The sequence below is a fragment of the Macaca mulatta genome, chromosome 2 (assembly GCF_049350105.2).
Source record: "Macaca mulatta isolate MMU2019108-1 chromosome 2, T2T-MMU8v2.0, whole genome shotgun sequence".
NCBI lineage: Eukaryota > Metazoa > Chordata > Mammalia > Primates > Cercopithecidae > Macaca > Macaca mulatta.
The window spans coordinates 114502114-114524178 of record NC_133407.1 but is presented as its reverse complement, the minus strand read 5'-3'; the positions used below and the strand labels follow the sequence as shown (position 1 = coordinate 114524178).

Sequence of the window (22065 nt, the reverse complement as noted above, 5' to 3'; positions counted from 1 at the left end):
CAAATGTTAAAAATAACCCACAGTTTTGCATAATGAGATCAGTAACAAACTTTTGGCCTTATCCATGATGGTTTACAATCTAATGATAAAACTACGCCAACTGAAGTTGATGCATTTAAATCTATGAAATTTTATTTTTCTACAATTGGAATCCTGACTTCTTATATCAAAGAAACACTCAGTTCCATCACCTCTTATTAGCTATTCTTCATTTACTTGAAACAATTTCAGGCCTCTGGCTTCTAATGGTTAGAGCATGCAAAGGCAGTGGTGTTCATGGAGTTTAAGAGAGAGCTGCAGTATATCCTTTCTACCTCTCTTCTTAAAAAAAGCAACTGACATTATAAAGATAATTTTGCAGATATAATCTCAAATATTTAAAATACTTCTATGGAGATATGGAAAAACAATGGAAAGATCACAAGAATATTAGCATTTTTATTAGAAAACTGAAATAGTACTATTTAAAACACTTTCAAAATTTTCTGTAGTCACATTATTTAAACTTTTTAAAATAATAAAAAATGAAGAGACAACATTTCATACATATTCTTTAATTATCCAAAATCTAAAAATATATGTGAACTAGTCTACAATTAGGAAACAACAACAACAAAAAAGAATGAGTAAATAATATAATCAAAATAGGTGTTTTTTATGGCCAGGTGCGGTAGCTCATGCCTATAATCCCACAGTTTTAGGAAGTCAGGGAGAGAGGACTACTTGAGACTAGGAGTTCGAGATCAGCCTGGGCAACTCAGTGAGACCCCCATCTCTAAAAATAAATAAATAAATTAGCCAGGTTGTGATGACATGTGACTGCAGTCCCAGCTACTCAGGAGGCTAAGGCAGGAGGATCACTTGAGCCCAGGAGTTTGAGGCTGCAGTGCATTATTATTGTCTCACTTCATTCAGGCTTCAGGGACAGAGTGAGACCCTGTCTCAAAAAAAAAAATGTTTTCAGCTGGGCGCCATGGCTCAATCTATAATCCCAGCACTTTGGGAGGCTGAGGTGAATGGGTCACCTGAGGTCAGAGTTCAAGATCATCATGGTGAAACCCCATCTCTACTAAAAACACAAAAATTAGCTGCGTGTGGTGGTGTGTGCCCATAATCCCTGCTACTTGGGAGGCGGAGGCGTGAGAATCACTTGAAACCAGGAGGCAGTGGTTGCAGTGAGCTAAAATCATGCCACTGCACTCCAGTCTAGATGACAGAGCAAGACCCCATCTCAAAAAAAAATGTATTAGATACAACAGTTTAAAAAATATCCAGATGACACTTAAGTCATTAGGCCTAGAATTGAGTGTATGTGCTCCTCTGTGGTAGTGCACCACACAGTGATGGCCATGTCTGGAGACTGGTATTATAAGAACTCTATCTTAGCATCATGGCAACCTTAGCTTGCTTGTACAGTCAGCCACCCACCCATATAAATATCCATTCACCCCACAGAACTTTCTGAGGAACTATCATGTATCCTACCAATGGTGTTAGACATAGAGAATACAGTAGCTTTGAGTCATGCAAATGTTCATATTCTTCATGTCAATCCTCTCTTGAGAGCAGAGTGTTTTCCCTCTCCTAAAAGTAACTAGAGCACAGTATCTTTCAGTTTTGTAATTTCATTATCTTGAGAAATAAGAGAATAATTAATGGGTGATTTGGTAAAAACCAAAAGGAGTTCCTCCTGTTAAGACTATCTTTAATGGAGAAAGGGTAGTTTGCCAGTTATATTAGTGACTATCCTCATTTGAAAAAGGCAGAGATGTTGGACAGTGAGAACCAATATGTGTTCACTACAAACTTCACTCTCAAAAAGAGGCTCCTGGCTATTTTTTCCTATGGTTTACTCCAAGAATAGTGAACATCGAGCACAGGGAATGGTCAACATGATCTCTATCTTCACAGCAAAAGATGCATTGCATTGCAGTATTCAGGAGCATGGGTTCTGATGTCAGTTCGCCTGGTCTGTATCTTGGGTATACCACCAAACCACACTGTCTAAAATCTACTATAATAGGCTGTTGTAAGGATTAATCCATGTAAAGGACCCAGCACAGTACCTGGCATTGTAAACTGCTACTGTCGTTTTAATTGTTATCCCTATGTTACATTGTTAGCCAAAAAATGGCTTAGACTATAGGGATTGTGATCAAAGAAGTATGGCGTCTGAATAAAAAACTCTTTAAACAGATGAACGCAAGCAGGGGGCAAACATCTATGTATATCTACATGCATATGTAGTACAGAGTTAAGTTTTCAGAAATGGTCTTACCAATTGTTTAGGTAAAGAGTCTTCACAAAAATACTTGGTCTTCTCTCACCTATCATTGATCATTCATTCATTCATTCCAATAATCCAACGAATATATATTAGAACCTACTCTGTGCTAAGCTCATGTTGGACCTAGGGACACAGCAGCTAGTAAGGACATAATCCTGACCCAATATTCTTTAAGTGGAGCTCTCTGAGGCCCTGAATCTCTATTTCTTTTAAATGCTCTATACTCTGTATTCTATGTCCTATTTTATCTTTTTCCTCTCCTCATCTGAACCACAGAATATAGAAAATAATCTGAAGTTTCTGAGGACTCTGTTCTGTTCCATTGGTCTATATCTCTGTTTTGGTACCAGTACCATGCTGTTTTGGTTACTGTAGCCTTGTAGTATAGTTTGAAGTCAGGTAGCGTGATGCCTCCAGCTTTGTTCTTTTGACTTAGGATTGTCTTGGAGATGCGGGCTCTTTTTTGGTTCCATATGAACTTTAAAGCAGTTTTTTCCAATTCTGTGAAGAAACTCATTGGTAGCTTGATGGGGATGGCATTGAATCTATAAATTACCTTGGGCAGTATGGCCATTTTCACAATATTGATTCTTCCTATCCATGAGCATGGTATGTTCTTCCATTTGTTTGTGTCCTCTTTGATTTCACTGAGCAGTGGTTTGTAGTTCTCCTTGAAGAGGTCCTTTACATCCCTTGTAAGTTGGATTCCTAGGTATTTTATTCTCTTTGAAGCAATTGTGAATGGAAGTTCATTCCTGATTTGGCTCTCTGTTTGTCTGTTACTGGTGTATAAGAATGCTTGTGATTTTTGCACATTAATTTTGTATCCTGAGACTTTGCTGAAGTTGCTTATCAGCTTAAGGAGATTTTGGGCTGAGACAATGGGGTTTTCTAAATATACAATCATGTCATCTGCAAACAGGGACAATTTGACTTCTTCTTTTCCTAACTGAATACCCTTGATTTCTTTCTCTTGCCTGATTGCCCTAGCCAGAACTTCCAACACTATGTTGAATAGGAGTGGTGAGAGAGGGCATCCCTGTCTTGTGCCAGTTTTCAAAGGGAATTTTTCCAGTTTTTGCCCATTCAGTATGATATTGGCTGTGGGTTTGTCATAAATAGCTCTTATTATTTTGAGGTACGTTCCATCAATACCGAATTTATTGAGCGTTTTTAGCATGAAGGGCTGTTGAATTTTGTCAAAAGCCTTTTCTGCATCAATTGAGATAATCATGTGGTTCTTGTCTTTGGTTCTGTTTATATACCACACATCTACAGCCATTTGATCTTTGACAAACCTGAGAGAAACAAGAAATGGGGAAAGGATTCCCTATTTAATAAATGGTGCTGGGAAAATTGGCTAGCCATAAGTAGAAAGCTGAAACTGGATCCTTTCCTTACTCCTTATACGAAAATTAATTCAAGATGGATTAGAGACTTAAATGTTAGACCTAATACCATAAAAATCCTAGAGGAAAACCTAGGTAGTACCATTCAGGACATAGGCATGGGCAAAGATTTCATGTCTAAAACACCAAAAGCAATGGCAGCAAAAGCCAAAATTGACAAATGGGATCTCATTAAACTAAAGAGCTTCTGCACAGCAAAAGACACTACCATCAGAGTGAATAGGCAACCTACAGAATGGGAGAAAATTTTTGCAATCTACTCATCTGACAAAGGGCTAATATCCAGAACCTACAAAGAACTCAAACAAATTTACAAGAAAAAAACAAACAACCCCATCAAAAAGTGGGCAAAGGACATGAACAGACATTTCTCAAAAGAAGACATTCATACAGCCAACAGACACATGAAAAAATGCTCATCATCACTGGCCATCAGAGAAATGCAAATCAAAACCACAATGAGATACCATCTCACACCAGTTAGAATGGCAATCATTAAAAAGTCAGGAAACAACAGGTGCTGGAGAGGATGTGGAGAAATAGGAACACTTTTACACTGTTGGTGGGATTGTAAACTAGTTCAACCATTATGGAAAACAGTATGGCGATTCCTCAAGGACCTAGAACTAGATGTACCATATGACCCAGCCATCCCATTACTGGGTATATACCCAAAGGATTATAAATTATGCTGCTATAAAGACACATGCACACGTATGTTTATTGCAGCACTATTCACAATAGCAAAGACTTGGAATCAACCCAAATGTCCATCAGTGACAGATTGGATTAAGAAAATGTGGCACATATACACCATGGAATACTATGCAGCCATAAAAAAGGATGAGTTTGAGTCCTTTGTAGGGACTTGGATGCAGCTGGAATCCATCATTCTTAGCAAACTATCACAAGAACAGAAAACCAAACACCGCATGTTCTCACTCATAGGTGGGAACTGAACAATGAGATCACTCGGACTCAGGAAGGGGAACATCACACACCGGGGCCTATCATGGGGAGGGGGGAGGGGGGAGGGATTGCATTGGGAGTTATACCTGATGTAAATGACGAGTTGATGGGTGCAGCACAGCAACATGGCACAAGTATACATATGTAACAAACCTGCACGTTATGCACATGTACCCTACAACTTAAAGTATAATAATAATAAATAAATTAAAAAAAAAAAAAAAAAAGAAAATAATCTGAAGTTAATTAATTATATACAATGGATACTTTAAGGCAGTGGTTCCCATACTTCTTTTGTACCAGGGACTGGTTTAATGAAAGACAATTTTTCCACGGACGGTGGCAAGGGTGCAGGGTTAGGATGGTTTCAGGATGAAACTGTTCCACCTCAGATCATCAGGCATTAGATTCTCATAAGGAGCACACAACCTAGATCTCTCGCGTCACAGTTCACTATAACAGGGTTCACACCGATTTGAGAGGAGGTGGAGCTCAGGCAGTAATACTGGCTCACTGGCAGCTCACCTCCTGATGTGCGGCCCAGTTCCTAACAGGGGTCCGCAGCCCAGGGGATGGGGATCCAGTATCAGTTCAGAAAAGATGAAGATGTTAAGATTTCTCATGGAGCAGTGCCCTTTTCTAATGCTTATAGTAAAAACAGCATACAGATAAGAACTATACTAATGAAAACACAGCATATTTATATTTATGTAACATATAAAAAGATATAATTAGTAATTACTACCCTTTCCCAAACATTTACGTGGGCTATGTACATCATCTCTAAGCACTTTGGGAAGTAGATAGTATTAGACCCATTTTCTAACAGAGGAAGCTGGGGCCCACTGAGGTTAACTAAGTGGCCTTAATATTAAAAGAGTGGAGCTGGGCTTGTCTCAAGTTGGCTTGTTCTCATTCTTAACTTACGGTATTTCCATTATAACTGCTGTCTTTTTAAAAATAACTGTGAAAGTTATAATAAGTAATAATGGCTACAAGTAGTTGTAAAATCAATTTAGTCATAACTGTTTGAAAGATGACTGTGCGTCAAACATCAAACCAGAAGGAAACTGTCCACCAGGCATGAAAACAAATCCACTTTATTACTCAAATATGTTCACATAGTGCCTACCAAGTGCAGAGTGCAGGTTATAATGATAAGCGAAAAATGCCAAAAGAGTGTCAGTGTAAGAGTGTGTGTTAGTCAGTCGACTGAACATAAACTTGACAGGACTTCGACCATACATACTTTAAACATAGTCAAGACATCCCAGACTGTGAACAGGGCAAGACACTGATCAGTGAGCACACCACCAGGTATGGGAAGAACCATAACTGTGAAATCATTGAAAATTTCTGCTAATTTCAGGTGTCCCAAAGTTGGAAAATATCAGTATATCCTTAAGGGTAAAGTACTAAGCCACAAACCCTTCTGGATCCTGGCTAAAAATCTACTTAGAGGAAACTCACTGGGGGATATTTTCTGCATATAACAAACTAAACTACTGCTTGTATATCTTACTCCAAAAGCAATTCCCTTGATGAGAGACATATACTAAGTGGGAAGAAAGAGATAGAGATGGGTTAGGATATGTAAAAATATGAGAAAGTAGAAAAGGGGAGGAGGAAGAAAAAATGACAGAGGGGGAGAAAGAGAATAAAAGAACCAGAAGTTTATATATATATATACACATATAAATACATGTATATGTATATATATTAGTGATTTGTGTTAAATTATTATTCGAAGAATAAAATATTTCTTAGGTATTTTTCTAAGGCAGAGATCAATTAGGCTATGTCAGTTCTGGGTTAATGCAATTTTAACTTAGCTAGCTACTGTAATGATGAAATTAGAGACACAAGAAACTTAGCATCTTTAGAGAAGATGTTGAAAATATTAAGTTAAAATTATATCACTAGACAAATTATTTTAAAATTTATTTGGAGTGGATCTAATTAACTGACGAATTCTCTATGTAAGACACTTGAGCAAAGATGATGACTAATTTGAACACAGCTTTATGCCCTTCTAGTAATGCAGTTCCTAAAAATATAAGAGCACAATGTAGTAAGTGCTGGTTTCTATTTGATACAATTTCATAATTTTTAGTTATGAAGTATCTACATATAGGCCAATAAGTTTAAGTCACGTAAGTTTAATGTCTGAATATTCAAATTTTAGGCCAAATAAATAATTCCTAATCTCAGGAAACAAAATAAAAAATTGTTATCTAGATGTGGAGAGTTCCTCACTAAATTAAAACTCTAAATGAAAGATTACAGGACCAGGTCAGTTTCTATCCTTGGAAGTTCTAACTGAATGTTACTCAGATATACATCACAGGATATAACAGTATTCACACTTGCAGAACAGAACAAAGATCAAATAGCCTAACGACTAAAAATACTGGCCCAGGATGGAGTGCAGTGGCATGATCTCAGCTCACTGCAACCTCTGCCTCCTAGATTCACGCCATTCTCCTGCCTCAGCCTCTTGAGTAGCTGGGACTACAGGTGCCCACCATCATGCCCGGCCAATATTTTGTATTTTTAGTAGAGACGGGGTTTCACCGTGTTAGCCAAGGTGGTCTCCATCTCCTGACCTTGGCCTCCCAAAGTGCTGGGATTACAGGTGTGAGCCACCACGCCCAGCCAAGGCATAGTAGCATTTCATTTCAACAGTGCATGAAGTGAGACCATGTACTTGCCACAGTGATGTAGACATATTTAATCAATACACTACTAATAACAAATAGTAGTTTGTGAAATAGAGTCTGAAAGGGCAGAGCTATAATGTCTGTGTAAGAGCTTAAAGACATAACGAGTTTAAAACATATATTTAATTACATCTATTAAAACATTAAAATACATTTGGCAAACAATGATTCAACATGTTAATGTGCTAAACTTCAAGGTTTTATGGCATTTATAAAAGTGTGGTGGAACAAGAAGTGTGGAACTATCAGAATAAAATGGGAACAATGGTTATAGTCATCTGTTCTCAGCTTTTGTGTAGAACAGTCTATTTTACATAACCTAATGGTATAAAATGACTTTGTTTTTACAATATGCCATCTTTTCTTTCAAAATAGGAAGAAAAATTTTAAAAAAGTAAGCTCAAGGAGAAACCAGAAAGAAGAGTCCTATCAGTTTTGGTGCGACATGTTTTTTCCTTTCAATAATGACACACCTGCAAAGTTCTTATTTAGGTTTTTAAGTGACTATATTTTCCACTGAAGGAAAGGAGGAAACAAGAAAAAAAAGGAAGACAGGGGTGGAGGGAAAGAAGTGCAAGGGGAGGAAGAAAGGGGAAAAAAAGAAAGAAGATGGAAAGTAGGGAAGGGAGAAAAGGAGAAATAGGAAAGAGGGAGAAGAAAAGTAGGGAGGGGAGTGGAACTGTGTTTTTTACCTTTGCTTATTAAAATATGCATATACATACCCCTCCAACTCACAGACAGACAGACAGACATACACACACACACACACACACACACATTTCATTGAGAAAAAGTTAGTCATGAAATTGGAATAGCCCTGTAATTTACTGGGAGGTATTTATAATGTTCTGAGCCTTTTTCCAGTACAATTTGAACTTGTTTCTAAGCTATCATCTATATATTTTCAGATTTGATTGCAAAATCAGATTGGTTTGTTTTTCAAGTTTCATAATAAAGAGGTATAGGTACTCATAGTTCTGAAATAATTCTATTTACTGGAATCTATAGTGGCAGTTAAACTGCAACATAATGAATTACACATTTATTAGTGTCAATTCAAGTGTGACCAATTTGCTTGCCACACAGTAATGTTGTATTTGCAATTTCTGTATTCTTATCATTGACTTAAAAATAAAAACAGTGACATAATTTTATAACATAAAAATGTTTGCATTTGAAGAGGCAGAATCAGTAGCTATGCTGCACATCAACATACTGTATTTTACTAAATTTTTATTCCCCAAAGTTAGATTTAGAGAACACTGATCTATGGTACACCTAAATTCATGTTATATACTATTATAGAAGGTGGTCTGTGGTAGATGCCAAGCAATCCTACTAACAGTCGTGAGAGGGTATAATTAAACAAAACAAACAAGGATAGAATGTTGTGGCTTCAAAAAGGTCACAAATAACCAATTTAGTGTTATATTTTCTCTTTTCTACTGACGAACAGTAAGAATTTGGGTGTGATCCACTGTTTATTAGATTCCATGTTTCCTCTTTCCTGATTTATTCTACTTTGCAGGAGCACATCCTCAAGTCCCTTCTTAAGAAGGGGTCATGAGAGGTAACTTTTGTGCATCCCTGAACATCTAAAAATGGCTTTATGGCTTTGTGTCCCCTCTCACTTAATTAGATGGTTGGGTATTTTAAAATAAAACTCTGGCTGGCAAATCATTTCCCTACAGAACTCTGAAGATATTATTTCATTATCTTCTAGCACCCAGTTAATGATAAAACTTTTGAGGACAGTATGATTCTTACACTTTTGTGAGAGGAACTATTTTTCTCTTTAAAACCCTTAAATAGTCTTCTCTTCATTCCTAGAATACTAAGGTATCTTAATGTGCCTCGCTGTGAGTTTTTTTTGTTTTGTTTTGTTTTCCCATTTATTATAAGCATCTGGTGGGGCCCTTTCAATCTTAAGATTCCTGTTTTTTTGGCTCTGACAAATTCTCTATTATTCCTTTAGAATTTCCTCTGTTCTTTTTCTGGAAGGCAAAATGTTTGATATTGGACCTCCTGGGTAGAGCCTTTGTATTGAACTTCTTTCCTCATGTATTGCCTATATATTTGTTTTATTTTCCTAGAGATTACATAAAATTTATCTTCTCTGAGTATTTTATTTTGGAAATTACATTCTCCATTTCTTTTACATGGCATCTTATTCTACATAATAGATCTTCTAGATTCTATTTGAGGATATTAAAGTGTTTTTGTTTTGTTTTATTTTAAAGTACTTTATCATCTCAATTTGCTCTGGGGACAGTTTACTTTCTTTGGGCACAGGTGTTTTGTTAATCTTCGTCTCTCTCTTTCCTGTAGAAGCGTTTCTTCAAACATCTGGTGATACTTGATTGTCCATTCAAACTTAAAAGACAGCAGAAGAAATGCAGAGTTTTTTTGTACATGGGTAGGTGACTGGCAAGTTTCCCTTTCTGCTAAGTGGGAGCAATCTGCTCATTATACTTTAAAGTCCTTAAATGCCAGAATGTGGAGGGTTTTGCAAAGTCCCAGTTCATACCCCTGTTGCCCAGTTTTCCAAGAGGAAATACCTGGCCAGGCTTTCTGCTCATTGACTGGGGTAGACTGTTCCCTAGACACTCTTTTAAGCCAAACCCTTTACAAAGCTTCAAGGCCTATCCCACCTTCCCTGATTCTGGAAGCTGTGAGGCAGACTGACTCTCTCATTAACTAAGGTTTCCTCCACATATAATGGACTTACTCTGTCATTAATCTTTCATCTACTTTCCGGCTTCCAGAAATGGGCTCATAGATCTCATTTATTGGTGGACCCCTCCCAAAAAGGATAAGGAGCTGAAGACACACGTTTAAATATACTTAAGGCAATGCATATTTTAAGTAGAGGCAACCTGGTCACTTAAAAGTTCAGTGGACCCAATTTTAAGAGAATGAGACAAAAGCACCTGACATTTATATCAATTATAAAATTATATTATTATATCAATTATGGATATATCAATTATATCAATTGAAAATTATACCCTAACTTCCCATACCAAAGTCTTCAAATTGTACTTGGATGGCAATAGCAAATCATAGTCATTTCATAAATGCAAGACTATTACTGAATGACAAGGTAGTTAAAAATATTCTGAAGTACAAATGTAGACAGTTTCCATTTGTAGGTTATGCTCATTCAGATTCATTGTATGGCTATAAAATGTAAAGGACACCAAATTCACGTTTGAAGAAAGCAATAAAAATTTTTTAAGTGTATTCTGATTAGGAGGTATAGAATCAAGAAATCTGAGGTCAAAGAAATTTAACTTTATAGGATAATCTAGTCGTATTATTTACCTCTTCTTTCCAGAAGCAAAAACAGAGGCTGAAAGAGGTTCAGCAACTAGAACCAGTGAGTACCCTTTGCTAACTAGGACAAATAACTGTTCCTACCAAAAATGATAAAAGCTTAGTGAAGAATGTAACATCGTCTTCGAATCATTAAAGAGAAGCTTTGTATAGGTGCAAACTCCCTGAAGAGTGAGTTACCACAAGTGAAACTTAGAGATACCCAAACAATTTTCATACTTACTCATTACCCCAGTCCAGGCGCACGGTGATGTGCCGCTTAACCTCCCGCACCTGATCCTGAGTCAGGTGACCAGACAGTAGCTGCCTTCGCAGGTCAATAAGTTCATTCATCACATGGCGTAGTTTGTAGAAAAGATCTACTTTGTGTTTCTGAAAGGGCATTTTTGGTGTTGGATGAAATACAAGAGATATGGAAAAGGAATGAAAAGAAAAAGAGAAATAGTTAAACTGTGAATAGTGCTCATTTCTCTGAACCACTAAGGTAACATAAAGAGGAACTTAATTTTAAAGTCTGAAAGTCATTACCTCCTTCTATCCAAAAATCTCTACATAGTGACATCTAAGAAAGTAACATAATTGATCTGGATCATGCAAAAGTAGCATTTATCTCTACCACATCCTAGATTATTCACTTCTTTAGGAAATCAAAGTTACTAAACTTAGAACAGAATGTTACACAGGAGCCCAGAGCTGTTTTCCCTCATAGAAATTGCAGTTCACATAAAAGCAAAAATTTCAACCATCCAGCAATAACTCTGGTTTCTCCAGGAGGGATATCCAAGTTGGGAGAGGAAGAATCATTTGCCCTATTTTGAAGCAACTGAAGTTTCAATATAAAGCCACAGTCCCTGGAGTGAAATTCACTCCTGATTTCTAGGCCTCATCTAATTTTCTAATTAGCTTTTCTAAACAGTGTGTCGTTCCCCGACTCCCTTTGGTGTAACAGATTTCCAGTCTTTTCCGTTTAATAAAAATTGTCACCTTTGTAAGAGTTAAATGGAAACATCTTAACAAACTTAATTATGGACATTATAGTGGTTTTTAACCTTAAAAGTAGAAAAATGTAAGTGTCATGAGAACAGATGCTTCAGAAAAAAGATGTACTTAAAAATAACATATGAATTTAAAAACTCAAGTCCTATTTGCTGATATGTGAAATCCTGATTTTAGAATCTTTTGGTTTCCGTATAATTAAAATTCTTCGGATGTAACCGATCTATAAATAATGCTTCTGAAGGCAGATTAAGATGTTAGTAGAATATCTGTATGAGATTTACCCTAAAAAAGATGTTTGCCAAAATAAACTCAAGTCAAAGAAGCTATAAATAAAATTAGCTACAAAGCAAATCACAAAACAGTAGAATCAGCCAGTGTTTTGAGGTGGCAGTGACCTTATAATGAAAGCATTTAGAATATCACACTACTTAGAAATCATCTAATGTGACTTTTTTCTATTAAGAGACAGGATCAATATAATCATAGCTCACTGCAGTCTCCATCTCCTGGGCTTGAGCAATATCCCAATTCAGTCTCCTGAATGGCTGGGATTACAGGCCTGGCTAATGTTTTTTGTTTGTTTGTTTGGTTTTTTTTTTTTTTTTTTTTTTTTGAGATAGGGTATTGATAAGTTGCCCAGGCTGATCTCAAACTCTCAGGCCTAAGTAATCCTCCTGCCTCAGCCCCCTAAAATGCTGGCATTAGAGGCATGAGCCACCATGCCCGGCCCCATTAGACTTTTAAAGATCCATCTTAAAGAGAAATTATTTTAAACTAGAAGATGTTAGGAATCATACACTCTAACTTCTCCTTTCTTTAACCGATGAAGAAAAGTTAAGCATCCTGATGGTACACAATGCTGGCAAAAGGTGAGAACTCACAAATTCCTGCCAGCTCAAAAATCAGCAAAGCCTAAGCAAACTATATCATCTGGAAAACTGGAATCTTGAAGATTAAGCAATAAAGGCAATGTGATATTTGTTTCCAACACAAACATTTCTTATTGATAAAACAAAGTCACCTGTTTAAGTATAAAACAGAAAGTTTGAATTATTTTTTCCCATCAAAGCCTATATGATAGTCCATTGCATGTATACATCCACAAGCATTCATTCATTCATCCATTTAACAGATGCTTGTGCGGCACCTGCTGAGTTCTATCTAACACCTTGTTGCTATCAAAAGTCCCTGCTCTCATAGCACTTTCGTTCTAGAGAGCAGGCAATAGGCAAATCATTAATGATGGTAATAAATTATAAAAAAAAATCGAGTGGCCAAGGGTAGGCTGGTTGGGGAATTGGGGAAGGTGCTGCTTTAGGTGGAGTTGTCAGGGAAAGACTTTTTGGGAGCTGAATTTTGAGAATACAACTGAATGAAGTAAGGTGGCAACATTTAAGGAAACTGGGGACGTTTTTCAGGCATAAGAAACAAGTGTAAAGGCCTTGAGGTGGAAGTCAACGTGGCATGTTCAGGAAGAACAGGGTAAGTGTGTCTTGAGTGAAGTGAACAAAGGGAAGAACGATGACGCAGAGAGGCGCAGGGACCAGGTTAAATGGAGATTTTGTAAACCACCTTTAGGGCTTTGGCTTTTATTCTAAGCAAGATGGGAAGTCACTGGAGATCTGGAGAAGAAGAGTGATGTGTAAGTCTTGAAAGCATCACTCTTGAGTGCTCTATTGAAGATAAACCATAAAAAGGCAAAGAGGAAGGCAGGGATTCTAGTCAGGAGGCTATTTAGTGCAACAATTTACAGCATAACAGCTGCTTGGATGAAGGTAAGAATGCTGATGTTAAGAAGGGCTTGGAGTTTTGACATGTTTTGTAGGTAGAGGTGTCAGAATTTGCTGAAAGACTAGATGTGGGTTATGAACACAGTATCATTTGTGAAAACTAATTAAAAGTAATGGGTGGGTGGGTGTGTGTGTGGGGGTGTGTGTGTGTGTGGTTTCTTTTTCTAGCCGAGTCTAATGAAGTATCACTCTTGTTTTGTGGCCTGGAAAGCATGTCTGGAAGAAGGAAACTAAGTTTAATTTTGGACATGCTAAGTCCGACATTGGTTTCCAACATTCAGAGGTTAGGAAAGTGAGAAGTATTTAGCAGAGGAAACCAAAAAGGAGTAAGCAGTGAGGTGAGAGGAAAAGCAGGAGAGTATGTGTCATGAAAGCCAAATGAAAATTGGATTTTAAGGAGGACTTTGTCAAGTGCATTGGCGGGCGGTTAAATAAATATGAACTTAGAATTGGCCAGGGGATTTGGCATTGTGGTGGCTGTCACTGACCTCTACAGGAACAGTTTCAATGAAATTGTTGGAGTGAGTTTGAGTGAGATGGTGAGAGGAAGAAGTGGAGAAAGAGCACAGACAACTCTTTTGAAGAATCTGCAGTAACTAAAAGCAGAGAAATGAGGTAACAGAATGTGACTGTGTGGTTAAGGAAGGGTTTTTTAAAGATTTGACAAAATTTCAAACTAAATTTTGAAGGGAGTAATCTAGTAGAGAGAGAAAATGTGATGATGCAGCTGTTAAATCCTTGACTAGACATGAAGAGATGGATCCTGAGGAAAAAAAGGGAGGGTTTGATTTAGGTAAGAGGCTTGATACTCTGTGTCACCTATTTCCTCACAGAGAGGAAAGATACAGAATATGGGTAGTGAAACAGGTAGCTGGTAGATCTGGTAATAAGAGAACTAAAATTTTTCTCTGACTGCTTTATTCCCAGAGAAATAAAAAGCAACATCATAAGCTGGGAGTGAATAGAATGGGAAGGGGTATTTGAGATTTGAGAATAGAGGAAACAATATAAAACAGTCTCTTATGGAGTGGTAAATCGAATTGACCGGAAAGTTAGTTTCATTGCTAGGTAGTTTTGAGATTTGTGAAAACTAATTAAAAGTAATGTGGGGTGTGTGCGTGTGTGGTTTTTTTTTCTAGCCAAGTCTAATGAAGTATACTGATAATGAGGCATCATGTGTATTCATGTACATGTGTGCTATGGTCCAAATGTCTGTGTTTCCCCCTCAACAAATTCATACGTTGAAATCCCAACCCTCAAGGAAATGGTATTAGGAGGTGAAACTATTTGGGAGATGATTAGGTCATAAAGGCCAAGCCCTCATGAATGGGATTAGTGCCCTTATAAAATAGGCCCAGAGGCATTATCCTAAGAAAATTAATGCAGAAACAGAAAAACAAACACCGAATGTTCTCATTTACAAGTGGGAGCTAAACACTGGGCACTCATGAACATAAAGACAACAGCAACAGACACTGGGGACTATTAGAGGTGGGGAGAGGGTGAAGTACAAGGGTTGAAAAAATTACCTGTTAGGTACTATGTTCACTACCTGTGCAAGGGGATTATTCGTATCCCAAATGTCAGAATCATGCAATATACCCATGTAACAAACCTACACATGTACCCCCGGATCTACAAGAAAAGTTAAAATGATTTTATACATATATACATATATATGTAATTATTTTATACATATATATGTATACACACAGACAAATTTCCTATTAATATTTAATTAAATATTTGTATTTGTTACCTTAAAAAATAAAATAGGCCCAAGGGGAAGGTTTTTTCATCCCCTCTCCCACGTGAAGCCATAGCAAGAAGGTGCAAACCATGAGGAAGTGGACCCCCACCAGACACTGAATCTGCCAATTCCTTGATCCTGGACTTCTAGGCCTCCAGAAATGTGATAAATAAACTTCTGTTGCTTATAGACTGCTCAACTTAGAAAATTTTGTTATAGCAGCCCAACAAACTAACATGGCATATATGTATTATCTATGTGAATATTAATGCATATACATGTACATATACACACATAATAATACATAAATGCACAATACACATATACAATATCTATGCCACATATACACACATACAGTATCTATGCAAGAATATACAAATGCAGTTTTTTAAGACATTGTACATGTTTTTTTTTAATCAAGAGCTTCACAGATTGCATTTTCCAAAGACAACTACAATATCTCCCATGCCAAGTGGTCTTTTGCAATGTCACTTTGATACTCTTCCAGCATGACATGGAGTCTATTTCTCCACAGTTTTGAATCTGGGCAGGCCCTGAGAATGCTCTGACCAACAGACATGGCAGCAGCGAGCTAGGCCAGTTCTCAGCCTTTAACTAATCTGGCTGCCTCTGATTCCTGCGTTTTGGAATGCATGTTCTTGGCAGCTGGGGCCATAAGTAAGGAGTTTCAATGGTGTGAGTGAGCAGTCTTGAATACTTAGCCCCGCTGAGCCTTCAGAGGACTACAGCCCCTACCAATATTCAACTGCAACAGAATGAGAAATCCTAAATGAAAAGTGCACAACTGAGTTCACCATATCCAGAAAAGAATGAAAAATATAGTTATTTTAAGCCACTAAGCTTTGGATGGTTTGTTATGTAGGTAATTGAAACAATTACACATTTTTTTACAATAGAAAATCAGTTGTTTCCAAATACATGAAGATGAAATTACTTGCCCTACACCAATTGTGTAAAGATGCACAAAGAATGAAATGGATTAAGTAAAGCAGCACTGTTATTATAACCAATGTGGTGTTAATTTCTTTTTCCAGGTCAACCTAATGACCTCTCTGACCAGAGACCCTAGTAGCAGAGGCTCCACCAACATTGCTCCGACACCACACTGTGTTCTTGGGTTTGTTAGCATAAGACAGTATATATCACTCAAGGTGAGCAATCTGGGTGACTAGCATGAGAGCATACATTCACCTAGAATCATCTGATGCCACAAAACAGCTAAATACCTCACTCAGGATAAACAATCCTTTTCTACTTAGAGACCTGTTCCTCAGTGGATTAAAATAACAGTATAATTAGGTTGGCATTACATGTTTTGTTTTCTGGCACAATCATCCCTATTTCCTGTCACCACTAAAATAAAAGGAAAATTCCATGAGGAGGAGGTTGGGCAGAAGAAACCTGTATAGCTCATCTTAGCAACACATCCAGCCTCTCCAAAAACTCTACAGGCTAGTATTTGTCAAGATCAGTCACAGATTATTTGGAAAGTACACTGAACAGTCACCAGAAACCATAAATTTAGAATGATTAAACTACTTTACAAACACACGCCAAGTACAATTTGCCTCATTGTTGTGAAACAATCCCTGGAGCTCTGCAGAAAACAAGAATACGTTTTAGTGCTTATGTTTTAAAGATAATTTTTCCTAAATTATTTTTAACCCAGTATGGAAAGAAAGGTTATGCCACAGTGATGCCTCTAAGTCAGTAAATGAGCAAAGTTGTAGGGCATTCACCAGAAAGTATATTACCTTTATTTTAAAACTACATATGCTTAAAGACCAATTAATATAAACTAACACAGCATCATAAAAATCTAATTAAAGAAAAATGACATCAGAAATAATGCTCTCCTCAAAGAGAATAGTGTCCTGAGGCCATGAGTACTAAAAACTTTATATCAAAATCAATTTAATAGAAGCTAAACATTGCATTTAAATTTCAAGTTGCTGTGGGAAGATTACCAGATCTTCCCTATTTTACATTTTCTTTTTGAATATTCCTTTATTTATACATAAGTAGATGGGTTTTTCCTCACTTTCTTTTTAACAAATTAACCATTAAGAACTTGAGTTTATTCAAAACTCCCAAAACAGCATTCTTTTTTCATTACTACTAATAATCAAGTCTCTTCTCATGAAGTAACCTCTAATCCTATTCTAAATGTTTTCTTATATTCCGAAACTCAACCCAATATAATGAAAAAATTTCTAGACTGCAGTAGTTGGAACCCTAATGACCTTTATGCCAAAAATACCTTTAAACGGCCAGGCACGGTGGCTCACACCTGTAATCCCAGCACTCTGGGAGGCTAAGGCGGGTGGATCACAAGGTCAGGAGATCGAGATCATCCTGGCTAACAGTGTGAAACCCTGTCTCTACTAAAAATACAAAAAATTAGCCAGGCGTGGTGGCGGGTGCCTGTAGTCCCAGCTACTCAGGAGGCTGAGGCAGGAGAATGGCACGAACCTGGGAGGCAGAGCTTGCAGTGAGCAGAGATCGCACCACTGCACTCCAGCCCGAGGCACAGAGCAAGACTCCATCTCAAAAGATAGATAGATAGATAGATAGATAGATAGATAGATAGATAGATAGATAGATATTTTAAAAAATATCTTTAAATCCAGGAATCTAAATTTTCATTTTAGGTTGCCGAACAACATAGAAACTGAGTAAAAAAGAGACATTTTTGTGAAACAAAACAGTACTTAAACCAAAACTAATTTACACTGACTTTCAAGCACATATTTTCAACAAATGAAAACACAAAGAAACAATATGAAAATTCTTTTTCTCTTCACTAATATGAGGAAGTACCTATACAATATCTATTTCCTTGGCACACACATCTAACTCCTCCACATCTCAAGGGCCACGATGTCATCCTCACTCTACCCCCAGCCCAAATACATCCTCCATTATAGAGTTGATATTCCAAATAACAAACAGCATTATAGCTCTATTCCTCTCTTACAACACACATATTTGCAGAAGAGCTAAGATTTGTAAAAATCTTTCTATTCCACAGAGCAGATCTTCATAAGAAAGGAACAACACCAAAGGTAGAAAGGTACAAAAAATATTAGAGATATGAAAATGGAGGGTGTAGTTGCTGAAGTCATCCATTCATGGATGGACAGATGCCAAGTGAAGGGCATCCATTCACAATACTGAACAAGGTAGACTTACCTAACAGTGGGCAGTAAACAGCTGAGGCGTTCTCAGGCTCACAGTCATTCCTACTACACAGGATAGATCAAATCTCTACTTAAAGTCAGTCCTTAATGTGTCCATAGGCATCTCTTCTTAGGGAGATGAATAAAAAGCCAGCCTCAATCTTTCCCATGTACAACTACCCACTCTACCAAACATTAAAGGTGAAAGCTGGAAAGCAGATGACTTGTCAAAGAATAGAAAACTAAAAAGCCCTAAGAGTAGGGTGGAGGAAGACAAGCGAGGAGGGTGGGAAATAGGGAAGAAATCAATAAGACACAGCAAGCGTCTTACTTCTGGAGGTACCAGAAACCTCTGAAGCCTAGAAGTATTATCAGAAACCTCTGACGTATTATCAGAAACTTCTGAAGAAACCTAGAAGTAAACCTATTATCAGAAACCTAGAAGTATTATCAGAAACCTCTGAAGCCTAGAAGTATTATCCCCTTTTACCCCCAACCCCTGCCCACTGCCCTTTTCACATCGAGCTCCCCAAATGTTAACAACCAGGCTGATACCTTCATATGAAAAAGAACAGAGAAGATTCCTCTTTAGGAAAACTCAGCCCAGGGGAAAAGATTCCGAAATATTGACAGCTGCTCTACCTTTTCCCATGAAAAGCCAAGCCCTATTCTAATCCCTCTAAAGTAATGTTCACCAATTGATAAATACTAGCCCAATTCACAGAGCTTTCTGTCAACATTTTAATGTCTCATTCTTAAATATGAATGGACAAAGAACACCATATAACAAGGAAGGCTTCCAACATGAAGGGAACAAAACAATCAGAAAAACAGATATTGGAGGAAACAGACATAATGACAAGAATAAAAGAAAATTTCAAAGAAACAATAATATTTTATAAGACCATAGAAATTATAGCACATCCATCCAAAGAAGAATAGGGCATAATAAAGGGGCATTAACACCCAAAACCCAAAAGGGCTTTTGGAAGTTAAAAGCAGGGTAGTTGTAATTTAATATTAAAAAAACAGTAAAATAATAAAACACAAAATTGAGGAATCCTGCCTGAAAGTAGAATGAAAAGGTAATGCAATCCAATAGATAAATGGGAGACAAAATGTAAGAAAATTAGTGAATCATTTGAAGATGTTCAATTCTAATCAAAGGGTTCCAGGAAGAGAGGACTGTGAAAACAAAGAGGAGGGAAGTATCGAAAAACGAAATACAAATAAAATGTCCCAGAATTGAAAGAAATTAGCTTTTAGGCTAAAAGAATTGGCTGATTAGCCAGAATTACCAATGAAAAAAATCTAACTACATCAAATCATTGTAAAATTTCAGAACACTGGGGCAAAGAGATAATACTAAATTTTTCATAAAAAACAACTTGTCAATAAAAGGATCAGGAACTAGAAGGGCATTGGGACAGGACATGGAACATCTCAACAACACTGGAAGCTAGAAAATAATGAACCAATGCTTTTAAAATTCTTCATCTTATTTGTAACAAAGAAGTATATATCCAGCCAAACTATCAATCAAAGGTAAGGGTAAGCTAACACATTTTAAATATGTAAAACCTCAGAAATAAAAATTCTCCCACACACTTTTCTTTCTTTTTTTTTTTCAGGAAGCTATGGGGAAAGTGCTTCACCAAATGAGGAAGTTAACCGTTAACCAAGAATTAAAGCAACACTGACTTAACCTAAGAGACAAAGGGACCTAGGAGAGAAGCGAAGAAAATTCTCAGGTTGGAGTAACAAAGAGGGTGGCAGGGTCCATGCAGGATATAACTGAGAAAAAAAATTCAACTGATAAAATACCTGAAGTTCTTGAACCTACTCAAAGATTTTCATTTATGCCACAAGATTGAAACATAGAAAACAGAGGAAATAAAGCAAATTAAAAAGGAGAAACAATTATTAACTATAAGAAAAACAAAGTTACACAAGAAGGGAAATGTAACCTTAATTCACTATATGTGAAGTGGCTACACAGACACAGTAACAACTAAACACTGGTTCAAAACATGGTGATACAGCCGGGCATGGTGGCTCATGCCTGTAATCCCAGCACTTCAGGAGGCCGAGGCAGGTGGATCACGAGGTCAGGAGATCGAGACCATCCTGGCTAACATGGTGAAACCCCATCTCCAGTAAATATACAAAAAATTAGCTGGGAGTGGTGGCGGGTGCCTGTAGTCCCAGCTACTCGGGAGGCTGAGGCAGGAGAATGGCATGAGCAGAGATGGCACCACTGCACTCCAGCCTGGGGGACAGAGTGAGACTCCGCCAGACGGGGAAAAAAAAAATAGTGATACAACTAGTTTGGAAGTACTGAAAGGGTAAAAGTATGTATGTAGGGACAAGAGCATTCGGAGCTTAATTCCTATCTTCTATAATAAGGAGATCACTGAACTATAACTTAAATAGAAAAATCAAGATATACATTAAAATAACTATTTAAAAATGTAAAATACCAGAAGAAACAGCTAAAAGGGCTTTAAAAATGTGGAGTGAGAATCAGGAATGGGGAGAAATAGGGCCAGGAATTTAAAGCTATTTGTTCAATACCAAGTAGTCTGTAATATATGACTTAAAAATCCATATATACATATATCTTTGACTTTTTTAAAAGATGAAACTGAGTAATTCTTACTATAAAAGGCCCTCCTCCATCCTCCACCCCAATTGGGTTGCTATGGGTCACAAAGTTAAGCAGAGTCTCAATTTAGCCCTCACTGCTATTTATTACTTTAAATAAATAGAACCAGCCAAATCTGCACTAGTGCAATGATCCCTCTCAGAATCAACACAAAAGCTAGACCATTTATACATCTCATTCCTAGAGTGGATGAGAAATGACACACATTTCACAGCAAAAGAATGCTCTAGGGAAAGCTCTGTCTCTTGATTACATATAGCATCTGTCCCTTCACAGCTTTCACATTGGTGACAGTACATACAAGGCAGAAATGATAGTAGCTACCCTGCCAACCAAGCCCCTACAAGATCTGAGTCTCCCTGCTAAGGCAAAGAAAGGAAAAAAGTGGAAGGTGCACACTGGCATGCAAACTCTAGAGATGCAGCAGGCTCAGTCCTTTTACACGAAAAGAGCTGAAATTCCAAGGGCATCCAGGAATTCTCTATTAAAGGCATTATGTTGCGTTAACTCCTACCTCTAGTTTAGTCCATTCATTCATTCATTTTTTAGACAGGGTCTTGCTCTCTTGCCTAGGTTGGAATACAGTGGCACAATCATGGCTCACTGCAGTCTTTACTTCCCAGGCTCCAGTGATGCTGCCACCTTGGCCTCACGAGTCGCTGGGACTATAGGCATACCATGCCCAGCTAAATTTTTGCATTTTATAGAAACAAGGTCTTGCCATGTTGCCCAGGCTTGTCTTGAACTCCCAGGTTCAAGCAATCCACCCGCCTTGGTCTTTTAAAGTGCTAGGATTACAGGCATGAGCCACTGCACCCAGCCTACTCTAGTCCTTTTAAATGACTGTCTTACCTCGTGAAAAAAGAAAGCTGAGAACTTCAAACAAACCTGTGAAATTTATCCACATCATTTCCTGCCTTCCTACTACTCATCCTTTCTC

General features: G+C 37.4%; 1 protein-coding gene across 2 annotated transcripts in view; it reads right to left on the bottom strand.

Annotated features, from left to right (window-relative positions):
* Positions 1-22065, bottom strand: part of DOCK3 (dedicator of cytokinesis 3) — a 698449-nt gene that overhangs the window by 331073 nt on the left and 345311 nt on the right. For both annotated transcript variants that reach the window (XM_077992951.1, XM_015130827.3), the window contains exon 6: positions 10945-11093. In XM_077992951.1, coding sequence (XP_077849077.1) covers positions 10945-11093 — 149 coding nt within the window. The remainder of the gene's footprint in view (positions 1-10944; positions 11094-22065) is intronic.